At 32.7% G+C, this 14,584-nt stretch overlaps 1 protein-coding gene across 3 annotated transcripts; it reads right to left on the reverse strand.

The window, feature by feature from the left end:
- Nucleotides 1-1,607: 1,607 nt before the first annotated feature.
- Nucleotides 1,608-13,145, reverse strand: LOC142522675 (multicopper oxidase LPR2-like). 3 transcript variants are annotated; one of them, XM_075626208.1, is made up of 4 exons: nt 12,814-13,145; nt 3,191-4,651; nt 2,338-2,406; nt 1,608-1,687 (listed from the first exon to the last, which is right to left on the reverse strand). In XM_075626208.1, exons 1-3 carry the CDS (start codon nt 13,036-13,038, stop codon nt 2,353-2,355), a joined length of 1,740 nt encoding a protein of 579 aa, XP_075482323.1. In that variant the 5' UTR covers nt 13,039-13,145; the 3' UTR covers nt 1,608-1,687; nt 2,338-2,352. The 3 variants fall into 3 exon arrangements, with proteins under 3 accessions (XP_075482323.1, XP_075482322.1, XP_075482321.1); XM_075626207.1 differs by lacking the exon at nt 1,608-1,687 and adding an exon at nt 1,869-2,180 and having other exon boundaries at nt 2,334-2,406; nt 12,814-13,144; XM_075626206.1 differs by lacking the exon at nt 1,608-1,687 and adding an exon at nt 1,870-2,187 and having other exon boundaries at nt 12,814-13,144.
- Between the last annotated feature and the right edge of the window lie 1,439 nt (nt 13,146-14,584).

A 14,584-nucleotide genomic window follows, 5' to 3' on the forward strand; every position in this document is an offset into this window, starting at 1 on the left:
GGTTTCTAGTCGAATCACCCACCAAAAATAAGGATATAGGTCGCTTGATATTGAGACTAGAATATTTTATATAAACACATTGTTTCATTAGTAAGGACATGAAGATGTCCATTCATACATATAAGTGATCATTTGATGTACTAAAGAACCCTCCATCGGACTTTCAATTGGTTATCATTTATCAAGTGGAATATTTTGCGGTTATCGCTGTACATCATTAGTCCTTTGGCCTGGGATAACATAGAGGCTTTGCATACTAGCATGCACTTTTATTCGTGTACCGACTCCATTGAGAGTCATCAAGTGACGAGATTGGTTATATTTTTTAAATACGTAGGAGCCAATGCATTGTTGTCATAGATTCACCTATTTGCCTATGGGTGAGGAAATCCTATGTGATTTGATTAGTTAATAGTGCAAGGAATCTCTAGCTAGAGTAAGATATGTGTTTTAGGGAAGGTGGTTCTCTAGTTGCACATTATATGTCACTATTATCACTTAAAGATATATCACATCATTATTAGATTAATTTGCATGTATCTATATAACAATGGTTGTAGATTATATCGGTACATATACGTAGAAAGGACCATATTGTATGCTAACCATAACTTAAGGTTCTTGCATATACTATTAATGATACCTATGGGATGATCTATTGGGTGCAATCATATTTGAGTTCTGATGTTCTTGATCAAGGGGTTGATTAAAAGAATGAGGCTAACTATGGTACGCCCGAATAATAACAAATAATGTTCTGAATCACATGAAGTTGTGAATTCATGAGTAGCTTTATCCTTAAATCATATTTGAGGGTCACACAAGTATTAGATTTTGTGTTCCCAATGAGATAGTCAAGTTCAAAAAGTTGAATTTGATGACTGTTGTTTTATGGAGATAAAACAGATTTTTTATAAAGGATTTTATAAATTGATTTCATATCAGGAAGATATGGAAGTTAGCTTAACATCTAATTAAGTGAGAAGAGAAGAACTTCATATTTCAGTGAATTAGTTCACTAAACAGGAAGCTACCAAACATAGATTATTGAAAAATTGTCCTTATGAATTTTCATTTTCATGAACGAGATTTGTATCATTGACATATCGACGTTGTCTCATCGATCGAAGTTATAATGAGTTCACGATTATTTATTTATTAAATTTATAATATACTAATTAAAGTAGAGTTGACTACTAAGTACCAAATTTAGTGAAATAGGTGTAGAAGAGTCTAGAATATATTAATTAATTGAGTAATTAAATAAAATTTATTTAAATATAAAGTATAAATAAATATATTTAATATATATATATATATTATTTATTGATTATTAAATGTTAATAATGATTTAATTATACATGATATTTTTCAAGAATATAAAACACATACATGAGAGATTTTAAATAATGAAATAATAGTTTCGTGAATCAAGTTTGATTCCTAATTTGATCAGGTAATAAAAACTTATAAATATTTATTAATTGTTATATAAAATAATATTACTTTTACACCAAAATCTTGTTCACCTCCTTCTCTCAACGCACATAGAGTTGACGGCCAACTAGAATTTTAAAGGGAAATTTGGCCTCTTCTTCCACTTTGCGCCATCGCCAGTCGCTTGTCAGATTTTTGAAATTCGGAGATCCAATCTCGACACAAGTTTAGTTTAGAACTCTACTGCGATCTACACTGAGGAATCCAGTTTCTGATCGTAAACCTTATTTTTACGATGGAAGGACGAATATTTGTTCGTAGAGATTTACAAAAAATACCTAATCACTTAATCTCGAACTGGTTTGGTATCCAACGTTAAATGTGCAGAGGTAAACAAATCTAAACACCCTACGAATGTTTTAAATCATGCAATGTCCAATGAATGTTTTTAACATCAAAACAAATTTTTTAAACTTTTAACGCATCTTGAGTGCGAGAAAACAATACTCTAACAAGTGTACCAGAAGGAAGATCATCTACCCCTGAACATTAATCAAGCGAAGCTCGGATGCCCAATATTGCAAAAAAAAAAATACAAAATCATTATATTAATAACTCCAATATTTTTTAAAAAAAATTTTAAGTTGTGCACTCAATTCAACCTGTCAAATTCTATGCAACCTGTCTCATTTGGTTATCTATCATGGAAGCTAGCCTTCAATCTGAAAGTACATCCCATTGCTCTTCCCGCTAATAGAATTAATATAAAAGTATATGTCAAATAGTAGGCTTCGATTATCAAATATAATCACCAAATTCTATCAATAAACCAATAAATTTCGATAAATTAGTAATTTCGTGTAAGATAAAAAAAAATTTAAAAACCACTACTCCACTCACCTCTACAGAACGTCTTCAGTTGATAAATTTCAAGGGTCTCATCATAACATTGTCCTCGTGATCTAATATCTGAAATTCGAAAAATAAATTATATAAAATTCCGATTTTATACATAGCCATAAAAACAACTACAAATAATCTATGATATATGTACTAAGAAGATATATGCACCCAATGGATCTTAAACACACAATCAAGAATCAACTTTCAAGCGGATTTAGATAGGGTTATGGTTTCTAATTATTCAAAATTTGGTATTAATTCAATAAAAATTGGTCATTTTCGTATTTTAGCCCTTTTAATTAAAAATACTGATGCGCCACCAATAATCATTGTTGATATAACACCCGACATTATGCAAGAAAAGGACTAAAATGTGGAAAATGTCAATTTACTGCATTAAGACCAAATTTGACTAATTAGAGGACTAAAAATGCTTTGAAACTTTTCTAAAAGCAATATTTATCATGGTTTAATAAAATATTTCGATCATGAACGCATGAGGAATATTCAGTCTATTATAAGATATATATATATATAATATATTATTAAGTGTAAGACTCTTAGAGTAACTACCTTAGAAGACACCGATATATTTAATTCCATAATTAATCTTCTTACTCTGCTAAAAATCTTCTCAAGTCACACCATATTTTACATAGAAACAAGTATAAACAAAACTTCCCTTTTAAATCGAACAACTCTTCTAAATTGAAAATAATTTCGTGTTAATTGTTTAATATTATTTGATCAAATTTAAAATAATAATAACACATGCAACGCGTGTGCATCTTTTACTAGTGTCTATGAATATATAAGATTTGAAATGAAATGAATATATTGAGATACTCACATGGCAATGGTACACATATCCAGGCTCTGCAGTTGCGTCAAAAGGGTATGATTCATTTGAATGAATAAACGAAAATCTGACCAATATCTTGGTCACATATCCAGGCATCATCTTATACACATTCTTCCATCCGTTCTCATGTGTAAGCACCTCTATTTTCTTGCCACGAGCATATTTATCGACTCGGCATTTGATCGCGTCGTTGATTTTCATCATACACTCTTTAAATTCATCTACGTTCACCAATTCCGTTTGATCCAAGGTTACAAAGAGTCCCAAATGGATGTGCAACGGGTGATTATCCTCCGTCAGATTGATCACGTTCCAAATCTCCGACGTACCCGCCTTAGGTGTCTCGGTGGCCGGTGCTTCGAATGGTTTTCCGTTTATGTATAACTTTGTAGGCTCGTCAGTGCTGCTCGTGTACTCGTACATCGCGATGTACCTCGTGATTGATGCACTCGATGGGTTCGGGGACGGATACTTGATCAACTCACGAGGAATTTTCGACCGGTCTATCTCATGGTTCGGTTTTATGACAAATTTCATGACTTTACTATTTGCATCGTTGACCGGATCGCCCGAAGGGTATGGGTAGGGTGCGTCATTAGATAAGATAGTCGAGTTCGAGTTTGAATTTGCGAAGTCAACGACCACATCAGCAATTTCAGATGGTGCTAGTAGAATGTTGTTGAGCAACACTGGCTTGTCATGGTAAGCTGAATCTGATCCAATATGAACGAATCCCAAGCTACCATCACTGAAATAAAATCTGAAAAACCTAGCGTTGCTTGCGTTGATTATTCTGAATCGATATTTTCTTCGTCGGACGATCATATAGGGCCACGCCTTCCCGTTGACCACGATGGCGTCGCCAAAATACTCCGGCTGCCACTGAGGATGTATCGAGGGATTGTTCCCGGTGGAATTCATGTATATCGAACCATCAGTGCGGAAGCTCCGATCGAACACCACTAACGGATGTTCGAACTCCTCATCGTTTGGGAGTCCCAATGGCTTCTCGACGTGTGGTTCTCGAATAATATAGGCCCCGGACAGGCCAGCCAAAATGTTAACCCTAGTCAATCCCATGGCATGATCATGGTACCATAATGTCCCCGGATGTTGTAAATTATGGTAGTGATATTTTTTCTTGGTCCATAACGGCCCACGCTCTTTGAACTTGGAAGTGAACCAGGAGGTTGAGTGCCCATCACTCTCGGGCTCTCCAATCCCACCGTGGACATGCACCACGGTTGGAATACCTTTTTTCGTGCGAGGTATGGCGGTCGGAATGGTTGGATCCCACGGCAAGATGTGCTTTGATGGAAGATAATTTTCCCAAGTTATATGAGTGTGGATTCCATGGAGGGCTTCAATTGTTGGGCCAGGAACTGTTGCGGATTTCTTTGATAGGCCATATGTGAAGACTGGGCTAGGAGGGAGGTCTCTATGAAATTTCTACCAAACAAAAAAAAAAGGATACATAAGAAAAGGATAGTTAGGCGTATTTAAAAAAAAAAATTACAAAAACAAATGTTTCTATTCCAAATGAATGAAATAGTGAATTGTTGTGCCCTTCATAATTTTTTTTTTTAAATTTATCCATTAAGAAATCTTTATAATATTCATCCATATTTTCTATCCTTAAATTATGTCAGATCAAATAGTGGACAAGAAGTTGCAAGTCATTTAGCAGAACTTGCGCTATGTGCAGAGCAGTAAACGCCTCCAACGGAGCACCGTTACGGTTCCGACAGCCATTTTCAGTTCAAGCCCGCCAATTTTTTTCAAAAAATAATAACCAATTAAAAATATGAAAGGTGAGTCAATAATTGAGATTTCATATAAAAATACTATCAATGTTGTATAATAACAAATTGTCACATCTAAAAAAAATCATATAATATTTTATTGTTGTCAATTATATTTCGAGTAAAGAACAACGTACTGAAGCAATATAAATAACATAAAGAAAAACTTAATTATAAAAAAGAAAGTAGAAATGAAACATATTAAGAACACATCAAATATTATTCTCAAAATGCGTACTCTAAAAATAATTCACAAAAATTTAATGGAAAATTATAATTTTTTCTTAAAAAAATCATCATGCCTCAACCTACAACCCAAACGAGCTGGCTTCTTTTGACCTGACTTCAAACGGGTCACAAAAATAGTTACTCAACCCATCAATTTTCTACTAGGCAAACTCGTCCGAAAGACTTAGCTCATTTTGACGACTCTAATTAACGATTAGGCATATACATTATGTGTAAAATAATAATTGAATACTATGTAGTGCATATATTTACAGATTCTTATGCTGTTTTGGGAATTATAAAAAAGTTTAACTATCACAGCAAAATTAGTTAGTAAAGTGAGTCTAGCTTTAATAAATAGAGTGTGTGTGTGTGTATAGAGGTGGCTTCAAGCTAGTTCAAGGGTACTACTCTAACATTAAATCTAATAATTCGTGTTTTTTATATTAACACTACCAACATTAATACTATCATGTGTTGAGATATGAATAATTGGATACATGATTAGGATATTACCTTAGAATTGCATCTCATCTCCCACATATATAGATAATATGAATTCGAGCAATATATGTCCAGCTTCTAGGGATGCAAAAAAGTCGAGCCGAACTGGATCAAGCTTGAACTTAACTTGTTTAAGATTCATATAGACTCGAACTTTTATCATGAGGCTCTACCTTTACTCATTTTGAAATTACAAAGCTCGCGAATAGTTGGAGCTCCGTTTGTTAATAACTCGTTTATCATGTTTAACGAGCCTAGATCGAGCTTGGCTCAACAATCAAATTCATTATAGAGCTGTTAAACAAATTCATTTTCGAGCTCGTTACATGAGGTCAATTTTGAGCTTGTTAAACAAGTTATTTTTTGAGCTCACAGTGATTTTTTTCTCCAAAATGTCAACTAAGATATGAGAATATTAAATGATATGCTCTCATTCTATACTTTCTCAATTCCTTCCATTATAAGCTATAATCATGGCCAACAAACAGCACAACAAACTAATCGAGCTCGAGCTCATGTGACATAAATAGCTAGAGCTCGAGCCCGAGCTCGTGAACAGGCTCGCGAGCTTAAAAGCCAGATATCATTAAGCTCGAGATCGGCTCGATAAGCTTAATGAACAATCTCGAATGACTTTTTTATCGAGCCGAACTACGAGTAATTCGTCAAGATAACCCTACCAGCTTTATTCTTCAATATTTAAAAAGAATAGAAGCAATAATTGATTGGATTTCATTAGTTTTTTTTTAAAATGGGGCTCGTAATTTTTTTTTAAAAAAACTTATTATATAATTATGTAAATTGATATAATATAAATTTATTATTCTCGGGCTTTTTTCTTTCTTATCATAAAATTTTACTTTTTAGTGCGTAATATTAATTCTTAGGCCTCTTAAATTTATTTATAAAATTTATTATTCCTAGGTCTTTTAATAATTTTTCCTCAATATAAATTTATTTTTTGTGTGCCCAGTATAAACAAAAAAACAATTTTTATTCCCTAAATTTATTATACAATAACATAATTAAACCAATATAAAAATTCATTTTCCAACTCATAGTGTTGTTTGATATTAATGAGGACAATTTATTTTCTCAGTAACATTCTTGAAGTTCGATCTCATTACCAAGAGAAACAAAACCGACAATTCTTTGTAGTAAATTACTAGAAGAAAATAGATGGATATTTCACAAATGCACTACAAAAAAAAGTGTTTCTAGAAGCGGTTTTTGAGGAGCACTTTTAAAACTGCTCGTGCAAATTGAACAACAAAGAATTGTTTGCGAAATAATGTATATTTGTTTTAAATAAAATACACTAAAAGAGTAAATTATTGTTAAATTAGATTTAGGAGCAATTCCAAATAATTTTATTAAAATCATTTTAAAATATCGGCTCAAACATTGCTTCTATATCTTTTGTTTTACGAACGATTTGAAAACTACTCTCATATCGACAACGTATAGGAACGGAGGAAAACCATTCTTATTGCCAACTATGTCCAAAGCGGTTTGACACCGGTCCTATATTTCTTGCTCCTATATCGATGCCATATAGGAGTGATTTGCAACCGCTCTTAAAGTTGTGATATGAACGACGTGTATGATCGGTGTCAAACAGCTCTTCAGTTGCTACCATCAATGGCGGTTGCAAAGCACTCTTATATTGATGGCGTGTAGGAACGGTGAATGACCGTTCTTACACCTCACTCTTTTTAGAACGCTTTGAAGGAGCTCCTAAATGCAGAGCTACGGGAGCGATCCAAAACCGCTGTAATATTCAAAATATGTACAATTGGTTTCAAACCGCTCTATAATTGGCAACATCAATAGCGGTTGCAAATCGCTCTTATATCCATGGCATGTAGGAGCGATGTAAGACCGTTCTTACACTTCACGCCTTTTAGAACACTTTGAAACGGTTCCTAAATACACAACTACAAAAACGGTTCGAAACTGTTGTAAATATGTTATGGGTACAAGCATTATCAAACCGCACCTAAAATAAACAATAGAAGCGGTTCTTCAACTTGTACCACCGGTTGAAAAAACCGCTTCTATAAGATATAAGGTCATCAATAAGAGGAGCGCTTTTGCAACCGATGGTACAAGTGCTGGAGCGGTTAAAAACCGATCTAAAAATTGAAAAAAACCGCTTCTGTAAGAGTATTTTTTTGTAGTGATGTTCACATTACTTTTAAAATCTTGTTGACTATCATAGTTACATTTGTAAGTGCAAAACGAAGTTTCTCAAAGTTAAAGTACATCGAAACTTTTTCTCGATCAACCATGTCACAAGAAAAGGTTGAATCAATTGACTATGTTATCAATTGTGAAATACATTACTGAACAATTCCACTAAATATTTTAGCTATAAAATTGTAAGACAAGTTGTTTTACGTACATTAATTATTTTGTATATATTTGATCTAATTACTCAACTATAATAGAAATATTTTGATTGTTGTGCATTGTTTATTTTTTATATTATCTTTAATACATTGATTAAATTCGAAAAAAATGTTATCATTATAAAATAATATTATACACATTATGATTTAGGGTCTCTTTATAAAATTAGACTTAGGACTCAAAAGCTGTTAGGATCGGCTCTGCCCGGAATAATGTCTCTCTAAACGGTATAGCGCTCCACCAATGCTTGATAAGTTGGCACATTTCAAATTTTTATTTTTAAAAATAATTAGTTTATCTACTTTATAAAATTATTTCACAAATATAACTCAATTAATTATTTTATGAGTATTTACAATTTCCTAGTCTTTGGTTCAAGCTTGGTTATCAATTTCATATTGTTCTACGTATAGTATTTAACAAATTAAGTAAATTAAATATTTAATTAAAATTGATTAATTATCTATGAGATGCCACAGTTGCGGTATTGGTGAAATAATCTTTGTCGGGGTGGCGCATAACGTTATATTCTATTGAATTGGACCCCATTATGCAGCACTATCTCCACCATTAAATTCGTTATGCTGTAAGCCATGTATATATGGAAAGGAGTATAGAAGGTTATCAATTTAGATTACGTTTAGTTTGGAGGATAAAATAATGAAATGATTAAAAGAGAAATGATAAAAAAATTGATTGAAATAGATAATGATAAAATAATATTATGTTTGGTATGATTGTTAAGAATGGGATAAATAATAATCTTTTGATAAATTGACGAAATTGCCCTTCAAGTTAGTGGCGGCGGGCGGCGGCGGAGTTGGTCAACGATGGTTGACCGGCCGGAAGCGACGGTGGCCGCGGTCCGTCGGTCCGGGCGGTCGGCGTTGGCGGGGGTCGGCGTTGACGGCGGTGGTCGGCGACGATCGGCGGCTGCCGGTGATCAGCGGCCGGCGACGGGCGGCGGGCAGTGATGGTCGGTCGGCGGTCGGAGGAAGGAAGTGGTTGTGAGTTTGAATTTAGGAGAATGGTAAAATTGAAAAAATAGGCTGTATTAACAATGAGATAAATAATCCTAGGGGGTGAGGAGTGATTATTTTATCACACCTAATATAACCTAATAATTCGAATTGACTTGGTTAAATAAAAAACATACCAAACATGTGATTAGGTATGTTAAAATAAAATAAACCTACCTAATCCGGCAAACCAAACACTGTGTTAGAGAACAGCCTAACCTCTAATGTGGAGTCGTTAGTTAAAAGAGAAAATAGTGAAGTCGGTTCTATGTATAAGATGACCTAGAATTAGATTTTGGTCATCGAACTAGTTAAAATCTTGTCTTACTACAATAACTGTCGGCAAAATGGGGCCAGCTAGGTGCATAGTCAAATGAGACAGCAAAGAAACGTGTTGCATTATATTATTTGTCAAATTTGGATGAAGACAAATACAATTGATATCTGTCTTCTCACGTTCACAAGTCAGAGGATCTCTATAAATAGAGCTCTCCTCCATCAGTTGAGATCATCTAATTCTCAAGATTTCTCTTGAGTTTTCTTATTCCTCCTATTAGTTCTATAATATTTGTGAGGTGTTTGTCCTCCTGTATTAAGAGAATTTGTGTTCTCTTTGGAAACACAGTGAGTGACTTGTACAACATAGATGTTTTCCACGTAAATCTCGATGTCAAGTTTATTCTTTATTTTCATAATTATTTTCTCAAATTACTGCACGTGGGACCAACAATAATTTTTTTTTATATTGAAGTGTTGATATAATAACGAATATAATTGACATGATGTCAACATAACATCGAAAAATAATAAAATAATTGACAACATTTTTGTTAGAAAAATTACTAAAATTTAAAACAAGAATAGAAGATTAAATTGAAAATTTTCAATATAGAGGGCAAAACCCCAGAGAGACAAACAGACATGACCAAAATTATAATTTACCTATTTAACAGTTTAAAAAATATTTCAACCTAGAAAAACTCATGTATCTTCTCACCGGACAATTAATCTTCGGCATTACTTTTATTAAATTATAAATAATAATGCTAACAATATTCAAATGGTTAAGGTACACAACGATGCCAATAAATTTTGGAATAGATGGAGATTTAAAGAAAACCTAACATCCAAAATATTAAGAGAATAAGTGAAAGTTGCAAGTTGAACAAATAATGATTTTAAAGGCAATTGGTTGGAAAGAAAAGGCCAAAAAAGTGACGCATGAAAATAGATAAGAAAACTCACACCTAACTTTATTTGAATCGAGATAGGTCAGTGGCAGTCGTTTTACACTTTAAATATGGGGTTCGCCACAAAAATCTCTATATTTAATTTGTCCATGTATGATTTGTGCATACGGATACGATATATTGCATTATTTAATTCAAATAATCGCCTTGTACTTAGTCTCTATAGAATTTTGGTCATTTTTCTATATTTAGTCCGATTTTTTGTTGAATTACAAACCAGGGACACGTATTATTAACATGATATTGGATATTACGGATATATTTTCACAAGACTTTTGTGTAAATTGAGTCGTGTTATAATCGATTTGGTAGGGCGTTGTTTTAAGCTGTTTCTAAATTATGTAAGTAATAGACAAAGAAGTGATAAAACTATAATGTTGTAGGGCAAAAACTAACGTGAGACAGATATCTTATTTGGGTTATCCATGAAAAAACGTTACTTTTTATGCTAAGAGTATTACTTTTTATTGTGAATATCGGTAGGGTTGACCCGTCTCACAGATAAAAATTCGTGAGACCGTCTCACAAGAGACCTACTCAATGTGTAATTTTCAAGACTCTCTTCACGATCGGTTTCCAGAATTTCAAATGATTCAAAGTGATCATTATAGACAATAATGGGAAAAGATATATTATATCTATTTATATATTTCAAATTAGAAGGCTTTTCGAACTCATTTGTCAGGAGACGATCATATCATTCACCTCACATTCTGGTTAAGAAAAAATGAGAAGAATAACGAGATAAAAAAAAACCACATTTTTAGAAGGTAGATATCTAATATGATATTGATTCACTGTTGATGTTGATAGAATAGTTTTGTTGCAATTACTTCATTTAGCAATATGTTTTTTTTTTGGTTATCGCTGTTATATTGGACAATGGAATGTGGAGATAATATTTTATTGATTTTTGTGTAATTAAAGGCTGATCTTTAGAATTTGTGCTATTGATAATCCCTCACCTCACCTCCTCGTACCAAAGATTTTTAAGTTCTTAAAATTATTTTGAGACAATGTCCATATTATTCAAATTAAAATTCGACGTTCGTATGATAAACTTTCTTTTCACGTATTTGATCCTATCGTCACATAAATGTTAGACATAGTGTTGGGAATCGATGGCATAACGCCAAGTAATATTGCTGGTTTTTACGAAATGAAAGTCAGATTAAATACATAAAAAACAAATTTGTTATACTAAAGCTAAATTTTAACTTATTAAAAACCCAAAATTTATATAAACCAACATACATGAAATTTTTTAAAATTTTACCTTCTCCTCCGTCACAATTAGTATGAGATGGATCAAATCAAAGGCCCTGTTTTCTTGGTAATAATTTAAGAGCTATTTAAAGCTGTAAATAAAGTATGACACTATTCTATGCCCTTTAATTAATTAAGACCCCAACACTGAATAAATGAAGGAATTTTCTTGTAAATGGTATTGTTTGCCAGCAAAACATAGGCTACCCAAAAGTAAGTTCTACCACAAATCACTCTTTGTTCTAAAGCATCTTTCAGAAGTCGTAAAAATGTGCTCTTCTTTCAGATTATATACATATATGTACACATATATATATATATATATATATATATATATATGGTTTTAATATGTTAATCATCTACCGTGTCAATCTCGAGCCCACCAATAAAGTGACACTCATATATTGTATGTGATGATGCTTATAGAAATTGTATATTCAATAGATCAGTGTCACCTCATAGATGAGAATGGAAGTGGACACAATGGGTGGAAAACATATCAAAAATTTATATATATATGGAAGCATTCATAGCATAAATCAGAGGCCTCCACTCTGTATTTAGGGATAAATTTACCAACAAGTTGATTAATTTGATTGGCTTTTTGGTACGACTTCTACATTTGTTATGATATGTGTCTTAAATTAAAGTCAGATTTACGCGTGAGTATTTACATTTAATTAAAAAATATGCTTCATGGTTCTCACCTATGGATTTTTGTCCATAGTTTGGCCACCATGTTTGAATTTTGCACGGACACATACTAGTGCATGGAATGAATGATCTAACTACTCGAACAAAGAATTCTATAATTCTAGACATATTTTAAAAAATAAATGCATGTTTATATATATCTTTTGAAGAAATAATGAGTAAGCGAAAAGCTCAAGTCGTAGTGTTGTAAAACTGAATAAAGAATAATACAAAGAAAATATGTTTATATAACTAGGGTAAATACAATAAAAATAAAATGTCTAATCTACCCTTGAGAGCTAACAATAATATATTCTAACAATCTTGATTAGTAAAACGGCAAAGTACGTCCTACATATTTAACATATGATTCTATATAGGAATTATGACTATATAATTCGAATTATATAAAACAAACACATATATACAATACGTACCCATTTTTTGTGAAACATGCCGATATGGAGTGATTTGGGGACAGGAGAACCATTGACGACGTCGAAACCTTTGATTCTCGGCATGTCTTGAAGCTCATCAACAAACATCTCTAACTGAGATGGACTTGTAAGCTTATTATGATTTACTCCTCGTCCCAAAACATCAAATGATCCCTGTTGGAATAAAACCACTAAACAAAGAATGAACGAAACCCTAATCTCCATTGATGAAGATTACGATATCTCTCACTTTATCTTCTGTCCTAATTATTGATGGGAAAACCAAGCTGGGATATATATGTATATTTATCATACAATATATAGTGCGGTGTGTGTGTGTGTTTGTGTGTAGTACGTACCCAGCGAGAAGGTTTGTTTGGTCACAGTTTACATCCGTAGATGTAAAACGTCAAGAATATTGGTTTTTTTAGATTTAGAGAATTATGGTTTTCAGAGTTTGTGTTTAGTTTTGAAAAATTATATTCAAAATAAAGGTGAAATTTTCTCCTACATGTACGTCATAGAAGGGAAAAATTATATTCTTTACTAAAAGAAATTTTTGTCAAAATTATAATTAACCTACGTCTATTTTTTGTGTTGGTGCTTTCAATAATCAAAATTTGATTTTAGTCCAATAAATAAGTTTTTTATCCACTAGTTGGAAGGCTTGGATAAGGCAACGGACATTGCTGACATACCAAACACAACATTAACTCTCAATTGAAAAAAAATGATTAGAAGCGCCAAGAAATATTAATTTACAGCACTATGATAAAAACTTTGACAATTTAAAAAGCAAAACTTAAAATATACCAACTCACGGGACATTTGGATAATTTTTCTCAAGTAAATTATTGAGTTTGTTTTTTTGTTTTTGTTTTAGTTTTTTGAAAAGGTGTTTTCTTTAAAAGTAAGATCTCTTGTGAGACGGTCTCACGAATCTTTATCTGTGAGACGGGTCAATCCTGCTGATATTTACAATAAAAAGTAATATTCTTAGCATAGAAAACAATACTTTTTCATTGATGACCCAAATAAGAGATCCGTCTTACAAAATACGATCCGTAAGACACAAGTTTTTGCCTTACTTTAAACATAAAAAGGTGTATTTGTGTGAGTGAATTATGTCGTTGGAGAATGAATGATTATATTAATAGAAAGTTGGGAAAAACTTTTTCTTGAATGGATGCCTTGTGGGGTTCCATGTTTCCGAAAAGAATTTTGTCCACACAGATTACCACTATGCATCATATTATTCTGCATAGGGACATTATGTACTAAAGTTTAACTTTATTAACTTTTGGTAAAACTAAATGAAATATTCTATAAATATATTTTTCGATAAAATGGGCGATACATACATATCAAGTCACCCATTTTGTGAGAGCCCATTTCCTAAAGTCCAATCCAAATCATTTATATAATTTTTTTTTTTAAAAAAAGACAGAAAAGAAGAAAGAAAAAAAAAAAAAAACTTTCCCTCTTCCGTCCGAATCATCTGCTACCTTCTGTTTTATACTTTCACAACCATTCTCGACACTTTGGAAAAAAATTCGATCCCCGTCAACCCTGTTTCTGGACAGCTGTGCAAGTTGTTCCTCCACTGCCGAGGGTAGCTGGAAATCATCGTATAAGGCTGTTTTGAAATTCGAGTTTAGCACCTAGAGCAACTCCAACCCTGCGCTATACGCTATGATAGCGCAGGGTTTTGCACTCCAACGGAGGCTGCACCATTTCTCCGAAATTTGGCGCAGAGGAGAAAGCCAGCACC

Source organism: Primulina tabacum, chromosome 13 (genome assembly GCF_025594145.1).
Source record: "Primulina tabacum isolate GXHZ01 chromosome 13, ASM2559414v2, whole genome shotgun sequence".
Lineage (NCBI taxonomy): Eukaryota > Viridiplantae > Streptophyta > Magnoliopsida > Lamiales > Gesneriaceae > Primulina > Primulina tabacum.